The sequence below is a fragment of the Anser brachyrhynchus genome (genome assembly GCF_964034855.1).
Source record: "Anser brachyrhynchus genome assembly, chromosome: 2".
In the NCBI taxonomy this organism is placed as follows: Eukaryota; Metazoa; Chordata; class Aves; order Anseriformes; family Anatidae; genus Anser; species Anser brachyrhynchus.
The window spans coordinates 144,547,339-144,570,904 of NC_137695.1; the positions used below are offsets into that span (position 1 = coordinate 144,547,339).

The 23,566-nt window shown below is 32.9% G+C and overlaps 1 protein-coding gene across 6 annotated transcripts in view; it reads right to left on the reverse strand.

Moving 5' to 3' along the window:
* Positions 1 to 23,566, reverse strand: part of CSMD3 (CUB and Sushi multiple domains 3) — a 703,323-nt gene that overhangs the window by 61,796 nt on the left and 617,961 nt on the right. For all 6 annotated transcript variants that reach the window (XM_080578052.1, XM_080578051.1, XM_080578050.1 and 3 more), the window contains 8 exons: positions 22,422 to 22,610; positions 16,058 to 16,243; positions 14,521 to 14,715; positions 13,961 to 14,134; positions 9,197 to 9,370; positions 5,715 to 5,888; positions 3,699 to 3,884; positions 881 to 1,054 (listed from right to left, as the gene is read on the reverse strand). In XM_080578052.1, coding sequence (XP_080434178.1) covers positions 881 to 1,054; positions 3,699 to 3,884; positions 5,715 to 5,888; positions 9,197 to 9,370; positions 13,961 to 14,134; positions 14,521 to 14,715; positions 16,058 to 16,243; positions 22,422 to 22,610 — 1,452 coding nt within the window. The remainder of the gene's footprint in view (positions 1 to 880; positions 1,055 to 3,698; positions 3,885 to 5,714; positions 5,889 to 9,196; positions 9,371 to 13,960; positions 14,135 to 14,520; positions 14,716 to 16,057; positions 16,244 to 22,421; positions 22,611 to 23,566) is intronic.

Sequence of the window (23,566 nt, forward strand, 5' to 3'; positions counted from 1 at the left end):
AAAAAAAAAGTTTCTTATTTACTAATACCATAAAGAACCCTGGCTTTTTTTGTGTGAAACTAGTATAGAAACTACCACATTTGGATATAATTTATTTTTCAACTTGTTTCAGCATAGTTGTAACCCAAGACAAAATGTGTACATTGCTTTCTTCATATGTTCTGTCCCTGAAGATATCCAAGTAATCCAAATTACATAGGTCAGAAAAAGATTTAAAAAAAATGATTCCTTTAAGCTATACACTGGAAACATATTGATGACAAGAAAGACTCCCCCTCAACCAATATTTACTAACAATTAAAACAGATAACATGATTGACCTCTATCACAATCTATGTTTACATAGATAGTAAATAATAAATGGAATTAAGGCAAAGCAGAACATTTTTTAGTGACTTAGATTTATGTTTATCATTTGATCACTGCTATTAAACTGAATCAAACTGAATTTGTGAAACAGAATATTCGGTAAAGGTGTCCAGTAAACATATCTTGACTTCAGTGAGGGATAATCTATTAAAAGGACTAGACAGTTTTCTCTCAAAACCAAGTACCCTATCCTGAAATTACGTGGAGTGTATTGGGCTTTATTATAAAGATGTATGTATCATAAAATTAAAATATACCAGAAGTGTCTATCAGGTAAATAGTTACTTTGGAAATTAAAACAAAATAATACAAAAACCCAAAAACATCATCTTAAAGATATGATTTTCTTGTTAACAGAGTTTTCACTTTTGGGGGGTTTTACTTCTTTTTACTTCTATTGAGGTAGTATTTCAATTTTATATATGATTTTCCAGATTAAAAAATGGCCTTCTGATAAAATCAAAAGAAATTCAAAATAACTTCAGGGCACACATTAATTTAAAAGCATTACCTGAGCAATGAGGAAGAGATCCACTCCAGTGTCCATTTAACTGACACGTACGAGATGACTGCCCTAACAGAGAACGTCTACCTGTGCAAGTATAATGAACAGTAGATCCAAATGTATATTTATCTCCAGACAGGACCGCGTTAGGAGGAATGCCAGGATGGCCACAGTCAATCACTACAATGCATAATTATTGGAGATAAAAAAAGGTTATTATCACTGATCAAACAGTTTGTGGTTATCATTTTCATAACTCCATACAGAAATTTTGTGAAGAAGTAGACCTTTTTAGGGTTTGGGGGAGGTGACCACATTATGTGATAAGAAACGAAAAGTATATTAAGGATCAAAAGCTGTGAAACAAATGTTTGTAGATGTCAGGAGGGTAGATATAGATATTGATGTCCAAAGGCACTCAGTGAATAAGTTGAGCCTTATGGCATGAACACACATACACACAAAATTATGCATTTACCCCTCAAACAAATACAGGAAGACAATATCTGCCAAAGTCACTGCTAACGCAGAGAATATGCAAATATGAATCTCTCATCCATTGGTCTCAAATCATTGGTCATGACATCTATTAGGCTTAGAAACAAGATAATGTTCTAATGTACCAATTCACAGGAGTTTGGTTTACTTAAAATATTATATTGTGTGGATATTCTTCTACATATTTTTAACAATTTATTGTTTTAAACTGTTCCTACATACTATCTATTGATGTTAATTGCACAGAGATTGTACGGGATAAGATCACAATCTTAGACATGATCATGGATAAACTCCCTATTAGTTTTTCTTTGCATAAATTTTTATCAATAATTGTAAGTTATTTTCATACTGCGGTTATTTTTTAGTAACCTTGCCATTTTTGTTATTTCCACTTACAGATTGTACAACACCATATCCAAAGTTAGCTTACACACACCTAATTCTACTACCTTGCTTAAATGTCATGAAATATGTAAACTCAGACATAGTATGTCTCTTGGAACTAAAATGAGAATATGCTACAGTCCAGGAAATGAATATGGTCACAGAAATTCTGTAAGATATATTGTCGATATGTATCTTTCATTCAGAGTACACTTCACATTTAAAGTATTTTTTCTAGCAACATGTGCATAAATATGCTAAATAGCATAAGCCCCTTAAAAACGTTAATTAAAAGGAAGAATTGAAAGAGCATTTTGGTCCAGGTCTCCACTGAATTCTATTTCTTACTGTATTTATGCTAGCTAGAAGTCTACTCTACCCGTACTTCAAAATAAAGTAGATTCTTTGAGACTAGTTAAAGAGAGATTGAAATCCAGCTAGGTCAAAATAATAATCCAACATAGGTCAAAGAAAAACATACAGCCAGTTTTCAACTTCTTTTCCATTGCTCTTACAGTGGAAAAAAAAAAGTTCTGGCTATTCAATTACTGACTTACATAAGTCCAGAAATGGAACCAATTTGCAAAATACACCTGAAGCTGATGGGGTCTTATAAAAATATACAGTAGCTGCATCAGAATAAATTTCAGTAAGCTTATGATTATAAAATAACTTGCCTGGGTTACTATACATTAACCCCTCTATACAAATAACGCAAATAAAGCTGAGTATGTCATTTTAAAATTCCACATAGAACTTTCACTGACAAAAGTCAACGTAAAAAAGAGTAAAATGTGCATTATTAAATTACTTCTGACAATTCTGAATGAAGACTAGGGGAGAAAACCACAAAAGTAGAAAGAAAAAAAAATCTTTGCACCTTTACCTCTAGGATTTATTTCCCTTTGGACCTATGTCACTACTAGGTAACATTTGTCTTTCTGAAACAGTAGTGGTATCTTAAAAATTAATGTTATTAACAGTTAGACTCTGTTGACTCTGTTATAGGTTTAACTGTGAATTGCTACTTATCAAGCTACTTATCCTGTTAAATGAAAAATTCCATAACTAAAAGTTTTAGCAGTAAGAAGAATTAAAAATCACATATATATATTTTTTTTTTAGTGTGAATAGCAAAACTGGAGAAATCTCAATTAATTAAAACTAAAAAAAGCAAAATTGAGAATGTATACCTGCAACACTGTAAATGCCTGTCCATGATTCCCGTAAATTAAACATCTATAAAATGTCTGTGGTTATAACTACATCTGTTTCTAACGTTCCAGTTAGAAAGTTATTCATAACAAGACTGAACAAACGCAGCATACTTGTGTTGATGCTTTTGCCTTCCTAGTATTAAATTGCATATGACTGCTGTTCAGGTACATCTGATAGTGTGGTAAGCTGAGGATATGATCCAGAGGATACTTTTGGTGCTCTACAGAGTCATACTTGCTTACTGTCTTCACAGATAGTCAGATCTTGCCGTTGTCCAAAGAGAAATCCAGAGGATATTATAGTAACATAACCCAACAGTTGGACACTGTAGTTTTTAAGTTTCAGTGTGATTATAGTTTTGTGACCAATGGAGGAGATATATTGGTAAATTCAATAGATACGTTTTTATCTTCTGTCCCTGCTACTGATCATTATGCTGAAGCATTCAAATGTTTTTGTAGTTCGGTTATTGCATTTCTCAAGGTTTCCACATTATTTGCTGCATACAATAATAATATAACTCTGCTACTTCAGATGCCCTTGAGACCTTCCATCATTATCATACATGAAAATGCATATTTTTGCTAATTTGCTAATTGCTGTCATAAGACTGATGTAAATGTTTTGTAAAATAATACCTATTCCAGTTCACATACTTAATAAAAGCAAATTAAAAATCAGTAGAATAAAAGAAACAAATAAAAACGTGTTATCTACTTACTAATGCATTCAGGAAGAGGTTTGTCCCATTGGCCATTTGGCTGACAAATTAAAACTGAAGAGCCAAATAAATAATATCCAGGATTACAGTCATAAAATACCACTGTGCCATATGTGAAATTTCCATGTTCTATTTTACTCTCTCTTATGGAATTTGCAGGAATTCCAGGATCAGAACAATTCACCACTAAAAAAGAGAAAAAGCATAAACTTGAGACTTATACAAATGCAGTTTACTAAAATAGTTGGTACATGGCTTCCTATCCATCAAATAAGGAACTTTCAATGTTTTCAACGTGTTACTTTTTCTTGACAAAAACTATTGCCAACAGCTGGAAATTCGTTGGGCTAAATGGGACTAAACGTGCCTTTGGTCCAACCCTTACAACAATGCAAATTTATTTTCTTCCTGTACTAACATTTTGATGATTAAGACTATAGAAGGATTTTTGAGTCCTTAATTACTTTAGGTTTCATACATTTAAAAATAATAGAAGACTATTTTTTATTTTTTATTTTTATTTTGTCAGCTTACAGGTTTCTGGTGAGACACTACACATTACAGACACCAGTAATAATGTTCTACAAAAAGTGGGTTCTTTTTATTTTTAAATTCTGTTTTAAAACGAATGGATTTGATGCGGCGTAAAATATCAAAAAATAGCCTAATCAGCTTATTTCCTGAGTCTCTGATCCCTGTAAGTCAGTACCATATCAGACAGTTTTGCATGTTACTCTGCAGTTTCAGAACACCAAGGTGATTTATAGCAGTTAGACTGAAAATGATATTTATTAGGTACCTTTTTTTTTTTTTTTTAAATAGTAACTTCTCAACAACAAATAGGTCTTTGGAACTTAAACTTCTGTAAACTATTTGCTGTTATCACTTAAGGTAAAGTGATCAAAAGAAAGTGGAGAACATAACTGGAAGTACAATATAGGATAAATTACTATAAATACATAACTTGAAATTATAGAATCACAGAATGGTTAAATATGGAAGGGACCTTAAAGATCATCTAGTCCAAACACCCTGCTTTGGTCAAGGACAAGTGGTTCAAAGCCCCATTCAATTCCACGTTGAACAATTCCAGGGATGGGGCATCTGCAACTTCTCTGAGCAACCTGTTCCAGTGTTTCATCGCCTTCATCATAAAAATGTCTTCCCTATGTACAATCTAAATCTATTCTCTTTCAGTTTAAAACTGTTACCCCTTGCCCTGCCTCTACAAGCCCTTGTAAAAATTTTCTCTATCTTTCTTTTATATATTGAAAGGCTGCAATAAGATTCCCATGGAGACTTCTCTTTTCCAGACAAAACAACCCTAACTCTCTCAGCCTGTATGCATAGGTACTCCAGCCCTTTGATCATCTCCTTGGCCTTCCTCTGGACCTGGAAAGACAGGTCCATATCTCGTTCTGGGGGCACTACTCCAGGTTGTGTCTCATGACGGCAGAGCAGAGGGGGACAATCACCTCCCTCAACCTGCTGGTCACACTTCTTTTGATGCAGGCTAAGATACAGTTGGCTTTCTGGTCCAAATATGACAGAAGTATTGAGAAAGTACACAAATGGAAAACAACGATAAGCAGTCAGATCAATAGAAACGAAATAAGGGAAAAAATACATTTTCCTATGCCATTTTTGAACTATGTTTGCTAAAAATGCAGTGTTATTTCTGAATTAAAAAGCCAACCAAACAAAAAACCTTCTATATGTAATTTTACTTAAGAAACTTGTATAATTACTTTACAAAATCAATAAAAACTACAGACATATAAGAAAATTTCTCCGCAAGAGTTATCACGGCAATTTTTTGAATGTCGAACAGACCTAACTGAAAAATAAAACATGATTAATGAACATAGTTATAAATGTAATATTAATAACTAAATGCCTGTTAGTAAGACTCATGATTTTTAATACATATTTTGTCTTGACAGTGCCCCTTTACCTTCAATTTATTTTCCCATCTTAATTTTCCAAGTTTGAAATCTGCAAATGCATGCTTCATACCTTTGCATATTGGAGGTGGGTGGCTCCACTGCCTATTAGCCTGACACTGTGCTTTGGTTGGTCCTTGCATAACGTACCCAGTATTACACGAGAACGTCACAATGTCATTGAAGTTAAAACCATTTCCACTTGTTCTTCCATAAATCGGACTACCAGGGTGACCACAGCTAACAGCTAGCATAACACAAAACAAAGAAAGAAAAAGCAGACAGAGCATGCTGTTATAACTTTTCATGATTTATAATTATCATTATAATCATCACATAAGAGCATTTTAAAGATTTTATAAGACAGTGAGTGCTTTCCATGAAAGGTTTACATCTCTGAACTGAATAAGAATTGACATATTTTAGTAAGTATTCAAGTGTTTCTTTTCTAATCATACTTGTATGACAAAAATATTTTTATATTTTTTCCTTTTTTTTTTTTTTGGAATTGCTTTTATTAAGGATTATATATATAAAAAAAGAAGTTATTTCATACAATTTAATAAAATATTTACGTAAACTAAATAAAATTTGCCATATAGTAATCAGAGCAAATGAAGACAATTCTTCTGAATATTCAGCAGAAAAGGAAGCACTTGATTTTCATTACATGTAGACTGGAACTGAAAGGAAATATATAATTCCGCAGAAATTATTTCTTGTAAATATGCCTTAACTAGTCATTCTTTTATCTTTCAGGCTGAAGTACTTAGTGAAGTTATAAACTTATGACTGGATATATGAAACGTTTTGGACATAGTGAGTGAATATTTTCTTGTATTTTTACATAAACTGACTACAGAAGAGCTTCCTTTTTCTCTGCCCACAAGATCAGATGTAAGAAAAATCAATGACAAATTAATTTGCATAAAAATAATTTTTAAATGTATACATATTTTTCTATATTTTAACAAAATCTAATAATTGATAAAGAATATAATCATCACTATTTTAAAATGAAAAAAATAAAATAAATAAAATATTGCTGAATAAAATGCCTTTTTTATCTTTTAAGAGTTTTTCTCTATACTTCTATATTTTTTCTAAATCATTAATTAGGTCTGACAAACATACTTTCTCTTTTTCTCCTTTTAGATCAGACATGATAATACTAAAATAAACCTATTCATAGAATATAAATTAAATAAATTTTAGCAATAACAAAAAAGTGAAAATGGTCTTTAAAAACTATTACAGCATACAGACGAGTCACAGAATATTCTATGAATATAGAATGAAAATTAAATTGGTATGTTCTATTAATATGATTCTATGATTATCTTTGTATTACTGGTATCAGAAACTTTTAACATAAGGCATTGCATTTTATTATAATAGTGCACTAAACTACGAACATTTATAAAGCTGTCAGTATTGTGGTATTCAGCCACACAGAAATATTTTTCATTGTACCTAAAACAATAAAAAATACTGTTGTGAAAACAGGAGTATGAAATTTGCTTAAAGTTTTGAAGTATACTACACATGCATAAGCAGTAACAATACACAATGATATCAATGTCTCCATTGTACAAGCAAAACGGAATTTTGAATTCAAAAGTAAAAAGGTCAGAACCATTAATTTTAAACATTTAATCTCAAAAATTCAGTTAAGACTTGCGGAGGTTAAGTAGAGAGCTACGGGCTGGAACATGAGTGGTTGGAAAGCTGCCTGGCAGAGAAGGACCTGGGAATACTGGTTGATAGGCAGCTGAATATGAGCCAGCAGTGTGCTCAGGTGGCCAAGAAGGCCAACAGCATCCTGGCCTGTATAAGAAGCAGTGTGGCCAGCAGGTCTAGGGAGGTGATTGTCCCCCTGTACTCGGCTCTGGTGAGGCCGCACCTCGAGTACTGTGTTCAGTTTTGGGCCCCTCACTACAAGAAGGACATGGAGGTACTTGAGAGAGTCCAGAGAAGGGCAACAAAGCTGGTGAGGGGTCTGGAGAACAAGTCTTATGAGGAGCGGCTGAGGGAGCTGGGGTTGTTTAGCCTGGAGAAGAGGAGGCTCAGGGGAGACCTCATCGCTCTCTACAGGTACCTTAAAGGAGGCTGTAGAGAGGTGGGGGTTGGTCTATTCTCCCACGTGCCTGGTGACAGGACAAGGGGGAATGGGCTAAAGTTGTGCCAGGGGAGGTTTAGGTTGGATATTAGGAAGAACTTCTTTACTGAAAGGGTTGTTAGGCATTGGAATGGACTGCGCAGGGAAGTGGTTGAGTCGCCATCCCTGGAGGTCTTTAAGAGACGTTTAGATGTAGCCCTTAGTGATATGGTTTAGTGGAGGTCTTGTTAGTGTTAGGACAGAGGTTGGGCTAGATGATCTTGGAGGTCTCTTCCAACCTAGACGATTCTGTGATTTTGTGATTCTGTGATTACTAGAAAAAGAAGTGGAAACAAAATTAATAAAATTATTATAGTAGTGTTAAGTATTTCTCATTCTATGTAAAACAGTAAGGAGAGTGAGCAGTAAGGGTAGTGAATTAACAGCTTGTATTACAAGAAGGTGTTCTGCAACAAGAATGAAGGCATAAAAACCGAATATTTGCAGTTGGACAAAAAAGTATTCAATACATATATTAAATAAAAGTGTATTCAATACACTAATATCATCGAAACTGAATTATTGAATCGTTATAATTCACTTGAGAATCCTTTAAGAACTCTCAAATTCTAAATGAAATACCATGTTTTCTGATTATATAACAGTCTTTTGTGTGGTATCACAGAATCACAGAATTGTAGGGGTTGGAAGGGACCTCAACAGATCATTGGGTTCAATCCCCATGCCAAAGCAGGTTCCCTAGAGCAGGTTGCCCAGGTAGGTGTCCAGACGGGTCTTGAATATCTCCAGAGGAGGAGACTCCACAATCTCCCTGGGCAGCCTGTTCCAGTGCTCTGTCACCCTCACCCTGAAGAAGTTCAGATGTTGACAAACATGTTGACAGGTAGGTTGATAAACTTGTCACATAAAAGGAATCTCATTAACAAAGTAGAAAATTCATGTAAAAAAAAACAAAACAAAACACTACAACTAATAAGAGTATATTTTTAAGAAGAAGAAAAAATAGTATAAACTTGATGAAGCAATAAGCAATAATTTTAATCATCAATGCTGACAGTGTAATTCAAGAGGATCTCCTTCACTAAATACTACAGTCAAAGTAAATTTACATTAGATATTTCTAAAAGCCACTAAGGCATATAAAGCCATTTTCAAATTAGAGTATCTGAGTGCCTAAATCCCATCACTTTTTGAAGTTCATATTTACTTTTAAAGAACAGGTATTTACTTGCCAAAAGATGCAGTAATCTAGTGGAAATTTTAAGAGACAACATTAAACTTCATCTGATAGATGAATCACATATTTTATATAGCCATGTACTTCTGAGGATCTACTTCAAATCATTCTCTTTTACTAAATTCAATGATACTCCTCATCTTTTCTGACATAGACATTCCTGTAGCAGAAATCAGTATGTATTGCCACTCTTACTTACGCACACAGGATGGAAGCTGACCAGACCAGTTGTGATCCTGTTGACATATTCGTACAGAAGAACCAATCAACCGAAAACCAGGACTGCACTGGTATACAACTGTGTCTCTATACCCATAATTTTCTCCAATTACTTGACCGTTGACTATAAGATCTGGACTACCACAGTGACCAGCTAGAATTTTCAAAATAAATAATAAAAACAAGCAAAGAAAAAGATCAGTAAATATGTCAGAGAAGTTTAAAGTAAAAATTATTTTATTTTTTTCTTTAATTAAAGCAAGAAAATCTTCAAATTTTTGTATAACTTCACTCAAAGGTTTATATTTATTAACTTGGGGAAAACTACAGTATTGCACTTTACACATTTAATAAATTTGAAAAAGACAGTGAAGCAAAGATATTAAATTCCATTTATATTATCAAACCTCCTTTCTAAAATAAGTGATTCCTTTTATTAAAACCTGTAGATTTCTAAATTATTTCTACTAGTTTTATTTTGGCTAAGATTAAATTGAAATTAACATTAGGGCATTAGAAATTTAAAGAAATAAATATAAAAATACATAGATGTAAAAGTCCACATAAATACAAAAATATAAATATATATGTAATCTCCATCACAAATGTAAAACTGCATACATTATAAATGTAACCTTCTTGGCCTACCCTCTATTCCCCGAATATGAGAAATATTTTATATGAATATCACAAACACGCTTTTAACCTAAAGGAATCAGGGAAAGAATGAACCATGTGCCTTTTGTTACAATTTTTCTTAATGAACTCTGGAAAATGGGCACCACGATTCACCAAATCATGTGAAAATAGAGACCTCATAGAGAAAATGACACAGGACAAAGAACTCAAAAATAAATAAGACAAACAAGGAAAGCAAGCAGTGTTACAACTATCAGTTTAGTTTAAGTTGAAAAATATTACCAGCTACCCAAACTCCTGTTTCCCTTTTGTCATCTAGTTCTCATAAACAAATAAATAAGTATACAAATAAATAAAACACTCAAAACAATGGAGTTGCTAGTAAGAAAATCCATTTAGAGGGAATACAGTTTGGATTGTTCTTTCCTTTGAACTTTGCAGTCTTTATAATGTAAACTCTGATGTAAACTTGTAGGGTTTTCTCACTTTTTTTGAGGGCTAGAAATTTCTTATAGGAAAAAAAAAAAATCTGAGATTTTCTTGCCTCAAGAACTTAAAGCTCACATAGTACTCCACTGTATGAATCATGCCAAAGTAATCAGAATTTGCAATACAGGTAGTGTCTGAACCTTCATACTGATTAAATTTGATGGGTGAAATGTGACTTCTGGATAAGGAAGTCCCCAACAAATAGGAAACTATCTGTTTGACTATTTGAAATATTTGTTTCATTTCAAATCACCATCTTGTCATGTTGGTGCGTATGGTAAGCTGTTGAGTATGTTTGCCACAGAAAGTGTCTGTAATGGTATGCAGAGTTCCTGATGAGAGAACCTTTGAGAACATAGATGAAATTTGCACAAATTTATGCAGCTGAATAAGTTCTCATGGTTGTAATAAAGTCAGAAGCTCATTAATATTTATTAAGATTTAAATAATATTTAAATTGTTAATATTAATATATACTAACATGTGAAATAAGTATTTTTATTCGTTTGCTTTATTTTCACCCTCTCCTGTTAATTGCTTTACAAGACTTCCATTTTAAACTCATTTTAATGGAGTTACGTCAAATAATTTTTGTTTCACCTCATTAACATTTTGAAATGATTTTTGAAGTGCCATCCAGTATCTTTTGATGCTTTCGTTGGTGTCTGCAAGTTTGCATCTATACAGATACATATAAAAAAGACAAAATTGGGGATTTAGAGTGTTTTTTGTTTGTTTGTTTGATTGATTGATTGATTTTAGTGATTGTGGAAAGTTTCCAAAGGTCTCAGATTACTGTTGGATCTTTGGTACCCTGGAAAAAACTAATACTGCACATGTATAATTTTCTGCACATGTACAGTTTTCTGAGAAACTGTTTTTGTTTCTGAATGAGATATACTTACTGTGCAATGGCATCAAAGATCAATTCTATTCTTTCATTTCATCTCACAGCTGAATCCCCCAAACCTTTTCCCACTTACTTGTTTGTATTATATATATGATCTTCCGTATAACTGATGTCAGTTTTGTCACACTGGTATGAAAAAGGAGTAACACCATATGATTTGACTACTGAAAAAAAAACCTGTGCAAAACCAGAAAGGTACATTGTTTTAAATCTGTTCCCATTTGGGAAATATATATGGGAGTCATTATGGAAGAGCAATGGTTTAGTTGTGAAATTTTCTACGATGAAACTGAATAAAATCACAAAACTCATTGTTGTAATAACTAGCCTTCACTTGAAACGATCATACAGTGTGGCTAACTGTCTTTTGCAGTGAGATAGCTAAATTATTTCTCCCAAATGCAATTCAGATCTAAAACTGTTCAGGAGCTAAGGTAGATTATTTTCACTGGGGACTGAATGTAAATACCACAAACTGGTATTTAAATCTGCCAGGAAAAACAAAACAAAACAAAACAAAACAAAACAAAAAGAACAGCTACAGCAGAAAACTGAAAAAAAAATGCAAAAAGGTAAGGAAGTAGAAAGTAAGGGACTGCTGAGAGAAAACCAAGAGTACTGCTGGGAGAAAAAAGGTTTAAAAAGTGAACAACAGTGAACAAGTGAACAAGTGTTGCCTCCTTTTTTTTTTATATATATATATATATTTATTTTTTATTTTATTTTTTTAATTTAGTGAGTCTAAGCATGACTACTTTTTTCAGCAAGTAAAAGTAGAAAAGCTCTGAGGTAAATGCTAAAAAAAATAAACAAAAAACTTTATGGCTATGAGGAGAAAGAAAAAAATAGAAGTAGGAAAAAAAATCTATTTTTTATTACTTTTTTTTTCAGTAGCTGAAAACAAATACCATAATTTATTCACAAGTTGTACAGAAATGTATTTCTCAGATCATAACAATACCTGTTCTGTAGATCTTCCTGCTGTATTTTATCTCCTTGCCCCTACATCCTCCCTCACAGTGTTCCCTCGGGCCAATTTTCTTTCCTTCTTGCTTGATGCCTGCCTAAGAATTCTATAGCTCCTTTGCTGTTTATCTTTCATTCTCTGCACCTTCCAACATTTTCTTTTTCAGCCTTCTTAAACAAATATGTCTTCTGACTTGTCATTATCTGAACTCATCACTTATGTCCCATTCTTAATTTGAATTAATTATTGAGGGAACAAGAATTGAAGTTTTCTTTCCAGAAGTCTCATTCATGCAAAATAACGTACCACAACAGGCAGTGTTGCTGCAACAGCAATTATTTTAGTCATTACTGTCTCCCTTTTATAAACAATCTGTCACTAGCATTTATTTTTACAAAATGCTTTCTTTTTTTTTTTTTTTTTGCATGCTATATATGCTGTATGCTATATTCTACTTCTGCAATCAAAACTTTCATCCATCCTATCTTCAATTTGCCATCATCAAAGCTTTGAAGATATACCTTTGAAGATTTACTGTAGTCACATTAAATTGATGCAATAATTTCAATGAATCTTTTAGATTCTTTTTTTTTTTTCCCTTCCAGTAAAAAAAAAAAAAAATTAAAATGCATTTTCTATACTTATTGTTACTGGATACTAGCATATATGAACTTGATTATATATATTGATTTTAAAGTTAAGGTATAAAGTTATTTAGGTGAATGTGTAAAACATGAAATTTTCCAAGATGCTATGATGCTATTTATAAATAGAATATAGTTTGGCTTTTTGTTTAGATTTATTTTTCTCAAGTGAGAAATTTTGAATTTCTGAAAACTTGAACAGCAATAAACACAAACATTTAACATACATATCAGTTGAATTAGAAAGACTAAATTAAATAGAAAATCTATGTTCACAGACACTCTTTTATATGTTCATGCCCACACAAATGACAAGAGCCAATATGTCTTTCATATTGCCTTCTAAAATCAGAATACTGTCATCACTTTGATTTCTACAGAAACTGAAATACTAGTTGTATATAGAGTAAAAATCAATGTCTTTACAATTAACACTGTAAGTTCAAGGTACAGTTGGTGATAATGAATTAAAAAGAAGGCCTATAATTGTTTCACTGAGATCACATGTTCACTTTATTCATGAACAATTCATGGACTGGTATCTGAGCATTTAAAAAAAAAAATGAAGATGCCTAAATATGTACCACTAAGGGGTTTTCAAAATCTATACATAACATTGGGAAAGTGATTTTCTGTCAGAAATAAGGATGCAGTGCTCTTGTCCATGTTTCCACATGCTTATCCTTTTTTTTTTTTTTTTTTTTTCCCATCTTTTGCAAGTATACAGATTAATTCTATAACATATCCACTGAGTTCAGGTACACTATGCAGTTATTTTACTAAGGATAAGTATTAAAGCCAACAGATCTGTAATCCATATGTCTTGCTGTGTATGCACAGGTCTATGGAGCCATATGCAGCAGTCCAATGACACAGGCAAAGGGATTCAAATGGGATTCAAACTGTGGAAAGGTTAGCACAGTTAATCTTTTGATAAGAAAAACAGCAACACTTTTTTTTTTTTAATTTAGAACTCTCTTCAATGCTTGAAAGGCTAAGAGACACGTTAGAGAAAGAGACATGTTAACTAACCTTGCTTACTTTTATCTGATAGATATAAAGAAAATAGGCATGTTTTGACAGTTGTACCCATACCTAAACATCTGGTCTCAATTCCACTCCAGAGTCCAGAAGACAGACATTCCCTTACAGCAGAGCCAACTAACATGTATCCTGAGTCACAAGTAAATATAGCTGTAGATCCATATGTGATTTGAGTTCCAATCTTATTTCCATTTGGAGGTGTAGGAAGTTCCCCACAAGAAATAACTTTATGGTAAAAACAGAACAGAACAGAAATGTGTATCTGAGTATCACAAACGCACATCCAATAATATGCAATATTTATCAACCAGCTAAATAAATATTGCAATATGAAGTATTCTGTCTGTATACAAAGATTACTATTTCCTCACAAAAATACTTGAAAATAATAATTAAAAAACAATAAAATTGTCTCTGTAAAGTTAAAAACAAACACTGTTTGGAACATTATTAATAATTGCTATTTAACTACCTTGGTTAAAGGTTAGGGTTAGTGACAAATTTTTCTGATTAAGTGATCTCAATTTCAAATTAGTTAATTGTTAATTAAGCCGAATAAAATATTTTTATCTGCAATCTACACAGCAAATATAGATGAAGCATGTACTCACTTTGGCAGTAAGGTCGCTCATTTCTCCAGCTCCAGGTTCCGTTAGCAAGACACTCAATAGATGCCGGTCCCAAACCATAATACCCTGGGTCACAGCTGAAAACTACTTTTGTTTTATACTCATAATGTGAACCATTCACTATTTTCCATCTTCCATGTTCCAGTGTAAAAGAATTGATGCTTGGACATGTAACAACTTCCAAAATATCAAAAACACAGTTATTTGTGGTTTAGTACAGACAAATTTCAAAAACATGTAGAACTATTAATTTAGAAATATATTTTAAACCCAGTGATATGATGTTTGAAGAATAAGGCTGTATTTGAAATTGCATGTGTTTAAGTAGGTAACACTCTCATTTAATTAACAACAATCAATGGCCAGACAGATCAGTGACTGGTGTAGGCAAAGCGACGTAATTGGTGTAGATAATATAGCTCCATACATTGAAGTAATTCACTGTAGATTCATAGTCAGATATCAGAATCTTTACTAAAATGCTAGCTAAATGTAAATACAGGACTGATTTTCTACCCAGATACATTATATGAGACCTTAAAGACTTGGAGAGGCTGCACAATGGTGACAGGTAAAATAATATTCATATCCAGAACGGGTTTTCAGCAGCAACACATCTTTATCTCATGCCCTAATTCAAAATGTACTTCCTTTGGAAACAAACATCCTTCTACAACCCTGATCTAACTGAAGAAAGTTAGTAAGCATAATATTTTCCCTGTGATCAAATGAAAATGTCACAGAAGAAAATCTTTACTGGATATTGCTTTCTTCCTCTCAATTCACATTACTTTTTTTAAACAAAGGAAAAGGCATAAGGGAATACCTACAAGGCACAGTAGGAATGCCTACAAGAAAAAAAAAAAAAAAGGAAAATCCTTGAAAATTATCTTGGGTATGTTTTCTTTCCTTTCCAGTTCATTGGGTGAAATAATCCAAATTTTAATATGCATCTAGCACTGTGACATTTCTGTATCAGCCTTACAGTCACCTGGGTTATCATACCCCATTTATAAATTTGAAGTTATCTGCCTCTCTTTGGAACTGAGCAGGCATTTTCTCTTCAGTGATGTTTCCCAGAGTTTAGATAGTGTCGGGTTATAATGATAGGCTGGATATAAATAATCAGCAATAATTTCAAATAATACCAGACAGACTTTGGAATTCTGAACTGTTAATTTTTAACAGTATATGAACTGTGCAGATTTCATTGCATATTGAATTTTGCATAAACCTTTGCTACCATTACCTTTGATTTAGCTGAAAATTAATTTTCAGCTTGAATGTATTCTGTAATCTGTAGTGTATTTCTTCTGCTATCACTGAATGTTTCGGAATATATATCAGATATATATACTTCAAATATATACTTCGCAGTAATTTAGTATCAACAATTACACACAACTTAAAGTTTCCTGAAGCTGAAAGTTTAAATAATATAAAGTTTTCTACTTTGGATAAATAAACAAAATGTACAGTCACATTCTTACTCACTAGAGATTTTTTACATGTTACCTACCTACACAGCGAGGTGTTTTATTGTGATTGCTCCAGGTACCATCTGGCTGGCAGGATGCTGTAGTAAGTTCCTTGGATGATAGTCTATACCCATCGTTGCAAAAGTAAGTAACACGGGTGCCAACCAAGTAATCTGTAGTTAATATCCCACCATTCACTGGAGATTTAGGAATTCCACAAGATATTGCTGATTAAAGAGAAAGCCATAGTAATTGTATCTGTTCTTCACTATAAACAGCCTTTCTCAGAGGGATTATGTACTGTAACATCAACAGTTGTAAATTCATACAAATGGCTTTTTAACTCATTAATGTTTGTTTTAAGGCTACAAATAAATTCTATTAAAATTTTAGGGAATTAAATCTCAGAAAGTTTTTGTCTTTTGATGGACTAGATAAACAAAAAAAGTCCTTTCCAACCCAAACCATTCTATGATCCTAGGTTTCTACGAAAAAGAAAAAAAAATAATACATGGTTCGTAACCCTGCAGTTACTCATTCAAAATGCAGAAGACAATAAAAGAAGATGAAATAAAAAATATCTGGAAAAGGCATGACCATCATGGCTGAATGAATAAAGCACCAGATTGAGACATTGGAAACCTAGTTTGTACTTTGGGTTTCTTCCATCACATGACCTGTGTGACCTCTGGCAACAGTAATATTAACTTTCAACATTCTATTCTTCCTCCTGTAAAGGAGAAAAGCAAAGGAAGTAGCCCTAGAAATAGCCCTAAACAATAACAAAAACTGAGTCTTTTCCACATTTTAACACTACACATATAATGCAAGTCAGATCCCTAAAACAGAGCTTTGGCACTTAATTCTTAAGTACTTTACTTTAAAGTGGAATCTTGAACAGTAAGAGACCACCTATCCCTCCCGTGCAGAGCTATGTAGAATTAAGCCTCTCAATGCATAAATAGTATATAGAAAAAAAAAAAAGTGATCAGTTGTTGTCCCTTTTGTGAGCTGGTCTGGTATAAGACAAATCTGCTTCATAAGCAATGTAACAGTATGGCTCTGTACCACAGCTAATAATCACAGCTGAGACACAGGTAAAGCACTAATGCTATTACAGTTTGCAGAACATACATGATAAGATCAGTGAAAAAAATATGCTTGAATTTCCATGAAGAGAAACTGTGAATTCTGTGTAAAGTTAAACTACAGGACATGCGGTACTGAAAAGTTGTCAGAAAACTACAATTAATTTGCTCATTACCTTGTCTAGGCAACCATAAAAACATATACTTTATGGCTGTCTACTGGCAACTAGAAACATACATCTTTAGAAGAAAATAAGAAAACCAAGATTAGGAGATAGTCAAGGCCCTGAGAGTCAGTGAATTCAATCTACAAGCGGGTATGAAGACATGACCCGGAAGAATCAAAACTGACAAGTTAATTAAATATATGGTCCATCTTCCACTTCTTACAAAACATCTGACAGAGTTCTATTATTTCACCTGATTCCACCAAAGAAAGAAACAGAGCCCTCATGACACTAAAATGCAAATGTACATATATATCAAATTCCTCAACAGCTTGGATTGCAGCACCAAACATTAGGTAGACCCATCTATGCAAAGAGGAAGATAGCCAAAAGCTGGTATAAAAACAAACAAACAAACAAGCTGGTATAAGCAATTGTTTCCAATATAGCTCATCTCTTTAAAATCAGTTGATGGAGATTTTCACTGACCAAGCTAGCCCTGTCCTTCAAAACCACAGGTAATGATAAACAGAAGTTTCAGAGTTGGAGTTGCCAGAAACAAGTCCATTGCCAGTTGCATCAAGAACAGCTTTCAGTAGGGCATAAAAACTAATATCCAACATCCTCCCCTAAAAAAACAACAACACAACAGCTGCTGCTTATGAACCTGACATCTAAAACATGTCACAGCACTGCTCGTTCACGTACTATAGATTTTTTTTCTTCCTGCAATCAGAAAAATATATATTTTTTGTATCTATCTGAGATGCTTTATATCTAACATAGAGATTAATAACTCCTTCAGTATTCAAAGATCTCCATTAGTATCTTACTTGATAAATTTTGAGTCCTATCATCCATATTAACAGAATCAATCTTGTGGCATAAGAAAAATATATCCTTCCCTTAATCTTAAAGTTTTAAGGAACAGGTTTCATGTCAGCACACTGAATCTTTGATAACAGCCGTTTATACAAATGAATAAATAAATAAATAAATAAAAATAGAACTACCAAGGAATCATTCAGCAACATTTTTCAGTTTTCAGCAGTTATGAGGTGCATTTTACTTGCGTGGAACTTGCACAGAAACTGGCTTTTAGTTAAGGGAAAAAACTTGAAAAGATCAACACAAGTTACTGACACATCTGAAAACAGAATTAAACTGAAAACAGGATTAAAAAATACAGTTATGGAATATCAAAAATGCCCAAAACACAGATCTATCACTGAAATGTTTCATGATTATACGTCAGCTTGGGCAGTAAAAACTACATTTTTGCAGATCAACATTATAATTGTAATCACATCGGAAACGCTAACACCTATTCTTTTTTGTGAACTTCTGAACACTGTTCCAACTGCAAAGATCTACATATGCAACACATGGAAGACCTCAACTTTATGAGTTCTTGAAGATCAACACAATTCTAAAGACTTAGCTGAAATAAGAAATTCAGAAATTATTTTTGGACTTGGATAAAGCTCTTAAATATCCTTTATTAAATGTCAAGTCACAGTTAAAAGTTTCTGTAATGATAATTTCCGAAACACAAATCTGACTTTTCACCCTTTAAAAGACCTTTGATTGTTCATTTGCTCTGTGATGTTTAAGAACTACACTTAACAGATACAGCTTGAATGTTTAATATCTAAAAGTTAGAACAGTAAATGTTTTTACTTAATTTGCATTGTTATTATTATGCAATTTAGAGTTTGAAGCAGTTTCCTTTTACTTCTTTCTATGGCAGAAGAATGGTGCTTTTGTATTAACTTTGAAATTTCTTTGAAATCTTTCAGGTAATTGCTGAAGTTTTGCTTGAGGCTTTTCTTTTTGATTCCTCACTTCTGCTTTGAAAGTTTTCTACTGACATATATTTGGTTTTGTACATAATGTAAAAAAGTTTTCACCCATGAAAATCTGTATCTGGAAAGTTCTATAGGACAAGATTTCAAGAATGGGTGGTATTATCTATTTAGAGGTTCAGAGATCAAGATTTCTGTTCATATAAGTATAAAAATGAGAACATAAGAAAATGCTCTAACATTATTTATGAATTTGAAAAGAATAAAAAGCAGTAATGGAAAAGGCTGCTGGCATTCGTTAGTGACAGGAAAGAGTTCAGTAGTGACTAATTGTACAGATGAAAAATGAAAAATATAAAGAAAACTCATTAACTTAAATACAGTCAAGAAGTATTCTGCAGGCAGCAAAAAATATTGGTCAAGGAATGGACTTAGTATAAAAAATAAATACATTAAATAAATAAATAATTGTGCTGATTGCAGAGGTAAAGAATTCACAAATTTTAGATTTCTCCTTTCCTACAGAATGATGCCAGTAACTTCTACTGTGATTTGACTAGTAATCTTCATTTAGGAGACAGAAAATAAATAGATTAAAATGTGATGTATTGGTAACAAAGAAATTGCAAATAACTTTTTGTTGTTGTTCTTGTTGTTTTTTGTCTTTGCACTACTATGTAAAAAAGAATGTCTGAAACATTTTATGCTGTGCTAAATGGTCACTTGTGGCAATCCCAGTTTAGGTGAAGAACTGATTAAACTGGCTTTGCTAGCTAGACTGTGTTGGGAGAAATAGGTTAAAAGTAGAAGATTGGCAAGGAGGATGGAATCAGAATGGACAACTGGCGAGGAGGATTGTAAATACGCTTAAGTGACCTTGCAGCTGGGAATACATAAAGTCTGGGGAGCAGCAATGTAGAAAAACATATAAATTATGTCTGCTGCTCTTTGTGTGTTTGACAAGTAGCACATCTGTGCATAGATAACATAGGTGTTTGGTGGACTTCGAGGTGCTCTCTCTGATGTGCTTGAGTTTCCGGAATTGGTACAGAGAAAATCAAAGCACAGTGAGAATCACAGCATGGTGGTAAAAACTGCACCTGCGCAAACTTTTGATAGAAACAAGTGAAATCAGCAGGCCGGTGATCTTCTATCATGGACCCTGTTTAGTGGTTGCTGCGTTCCTGCTTGTGTGCCTGTGCTCATGTTCCTCTGCTTAGGTGTTGTTTCGGGGATCCCCTGATTAGTGAGGTAACAAGAATAAATCTACTCTTTACATTTTAACTGTGAGTCTGTGGTTGTTCCTGTTGCCTGCCTGTGCTGACTCACACACACTGTAAATGTAAATGTGAAGTAGAAGGCAGGGCTCTGACTTTGTCATCTGATATTACCTGGCAAAATAGGTGGTAAATTGTGGAGAACAAAACCTGACAGCAGACAAAAGCTGACTGACAGTTATTATGGGTAGTAAAACAATGATCATCCTCTATAACAAGATGATGTAAAAAGCACTAGCTCATGCTTAAAAGAGAACTACTTTTGCTGAAGTTGTATTCCTTAGTAGTGGAGGCAAATGTGGAATGGCAAATGGCTAATCCCTTCTGTACAGTAAATATCCTCTGTTAAAGAACATTATGTATTACAGTATTATGTAACACCGTATTTACATACGGTGTTCTCAAAATTTTAATGAAAGGGTTCATATCATAAAACTGTATCATCCAGGTATGGGGATAATTTTCACCTCAACAAAGCAAGGGGAAGTTTAGATGCATGAGTGATGCATGGAATCATCTTACTTCTGAGGGTTTTCACAGTAGTAAGGTTGATTCTGAAGAGTTTGCTGTTGTGAATTGCAAGCCACATATCATGCCACAACCATATTTAGCACGCAGGGACTTGTTGGAAGACTTGAATGACATCCATATAATTTATCAAGTTAACTTTCATCATATGCATAATTATAATTAGCTGTTATTCAATTAATACATATATTAAATGATTATCAGTTCAAACAGTCGACACCAACAATCTTTCTGTTTGATCAGACAGCATGACATCTGATATGTTTTAAAACAAAACACACACAAACAACAACAACAACAGCAAAAAACAGTAGAACTTTCCAAATTATTTGAGATATCTAGTTAACAATCTGATCAGGTTCTACAAATAACTGCCACAAAAGCAGTCCTTATGTCAACTTATGAGCAGAAAAAGAATGATATGCAGCAAATGCACCACATGTACCACAGTTTTGAAAAATACAGGCATACTTGCAGTTCAAAGACTTATTGTCAAAAAACACTTGTGGGAAATTAGCTTGGAACATTCATACAGAATTTATCTCCACTGCTCAACAGGAACAAAATGTATGCAAGCATCTAATCAAAACACTAAGCTGGGATGTCCTAATGAAGGATCTGTTACTACCATGAACATATAATTTGTGAAATCTAACTGAATATAAACTGGTGTTTTCACCAGCTTATGTAAGAGTATAATGCAAATTCCTTGATATATGAAGTTCTGAACAAAAGTTATAAAACACAGCTGCATTTTTTCATGGAAAAAAATCATTCTAATACTTCACTGAAGAGTGAGATATGTAAGTTACCAGAACAATAACATTCTTCAGGAAAGGAATAATTAGAATACAATTGTGATGGACATCAAATAACCATTTTCTTTTTCTTGTTAAAGAAAACATGTTTTGCTTTTATAATGCATAAGGGACTAAATACAAAACTGTGAGGAGGGGCCTGGAGTACAACAGTAGATAGCTTGAAACATAAAACATCAGTTAATCTGATTAATTCTGTTTTAAATTTCAGTGTAAATCCTGAAAGATTAGAATGGCATTAAAGGTAATGATTTCTTTTTCTCCAGTTTCCTGTTCTTGGAAATGGAGCAAGTTTCAGGTCTTTCTTTTTTTTCTTTTTTTTTTTTTTAAATAGTGCTTGGATCATGATAAAGTGGCAATTAAAGTAAAATTTAAAATCATAAATTTAAAGTAGAACCTAAACAAAAATAAATAAATGAACTTTACTAAGCATTCATGAACTTTTGAATAATTTCAACTTCAACTTTATAGGTTTTTTTTGTCCTCATAATGATATACACTATTTTTAGTATCTGCCCACCTTAATGAATTCTGTTAAAATACCATTTCCTAAAAATGCATTTGTTTTTGAACAGTTTATTAGATAGAAGCATTTTGGTGCAGAGGCATGACCATTAAACGATTACCTCCTATTCATTTTAAGTCAGAAAATTGATTATTTATGCTAGAAAAAATAAAATAAAGTTAATTAGGGTATATTATCTTATAATTAAATAGTTTACCTTGACAAGCTGGGACTGGAACATCCCATGAGTAATAACCATACGGAGACTTCCTGCATACAGCAGTACTTTTCCCAACGAGTCGAAAACCTCGATCACAAGCCCAGCGAACCATACTATTGAGCTGTCCACCTGTCTGACTGACAATGAAACCATGTGGAGGGGACTCTGGAGTACTACAGTAGAGAGCTTTAAACATAAATATTAAATAAATAAAAAAATACATTTAGGATCCAGGTGGCAATCTTGACAAATTCTTATTGAATTCAGTGTACTTCTGATAACAATACGAGAAAATATCAGTAGAAGTTGTATTTCGTGTCCTGATCACACATGCATCAAGCAATTTCACTAAGTGTAAAGGTAAAAGAATATTACATATTGCAAGAATATCACAATATTACTGAAGAATAGGGCCTTGTAAGGGCTTCAGGGTTTAGTAGCCTGAGATACTGATCACACACACACACTGATATATAAAGACAGCTCACTTCTATAACTCCTCTTTTACTTACCATCTTCTTTTTAAATCAAGTAAACCACAGAAATTTATTTACGATGAAATTTATTGCAATTATATATGTGTCTGTAGTATACAAAATTTTTGGAAGAAGAAAATATCAAGTGCATACTACACATAATTATTTACAAATTATTTTTTCCTTTTGGTCCTAAATAAGTTAGTTTCAAGTTCTGTGATACAATGAAATGAAGTGAATTAGTGAAAGCTAAAACAGATTTTAATCGTATTTATGAGTGCCACTATAAATCCACGGGAAAAAAACAAAAACAAAAACAAAAAACCTTAGAGAAGCCTTATTTGGATGTTATACAAATAAAATAAAAATCCAGAAGCATTTATAAGAACAAAAATATCTTTGAGAAATACAGTTGTTTTAATGCAAAAGGATTTTTGTACATTAAATCTGCATGACATTAAGGATTGCTTAATTATCATGATGTCATTATGCTTGCATTTCTTTTAAATCCCTTGTCCATTAAGTTCATGAGAACAACGTCACCTGGTTTTGGCTACCTTGCCAAAAAACTCCAACAGAAGAAACTTACAGCCTGGTAGCCAGTTTAAGATAAATGTTGTTTGTTTAAGCATTTAACTTAGTCTCCAATCTTTTTCGTCAAGGAGG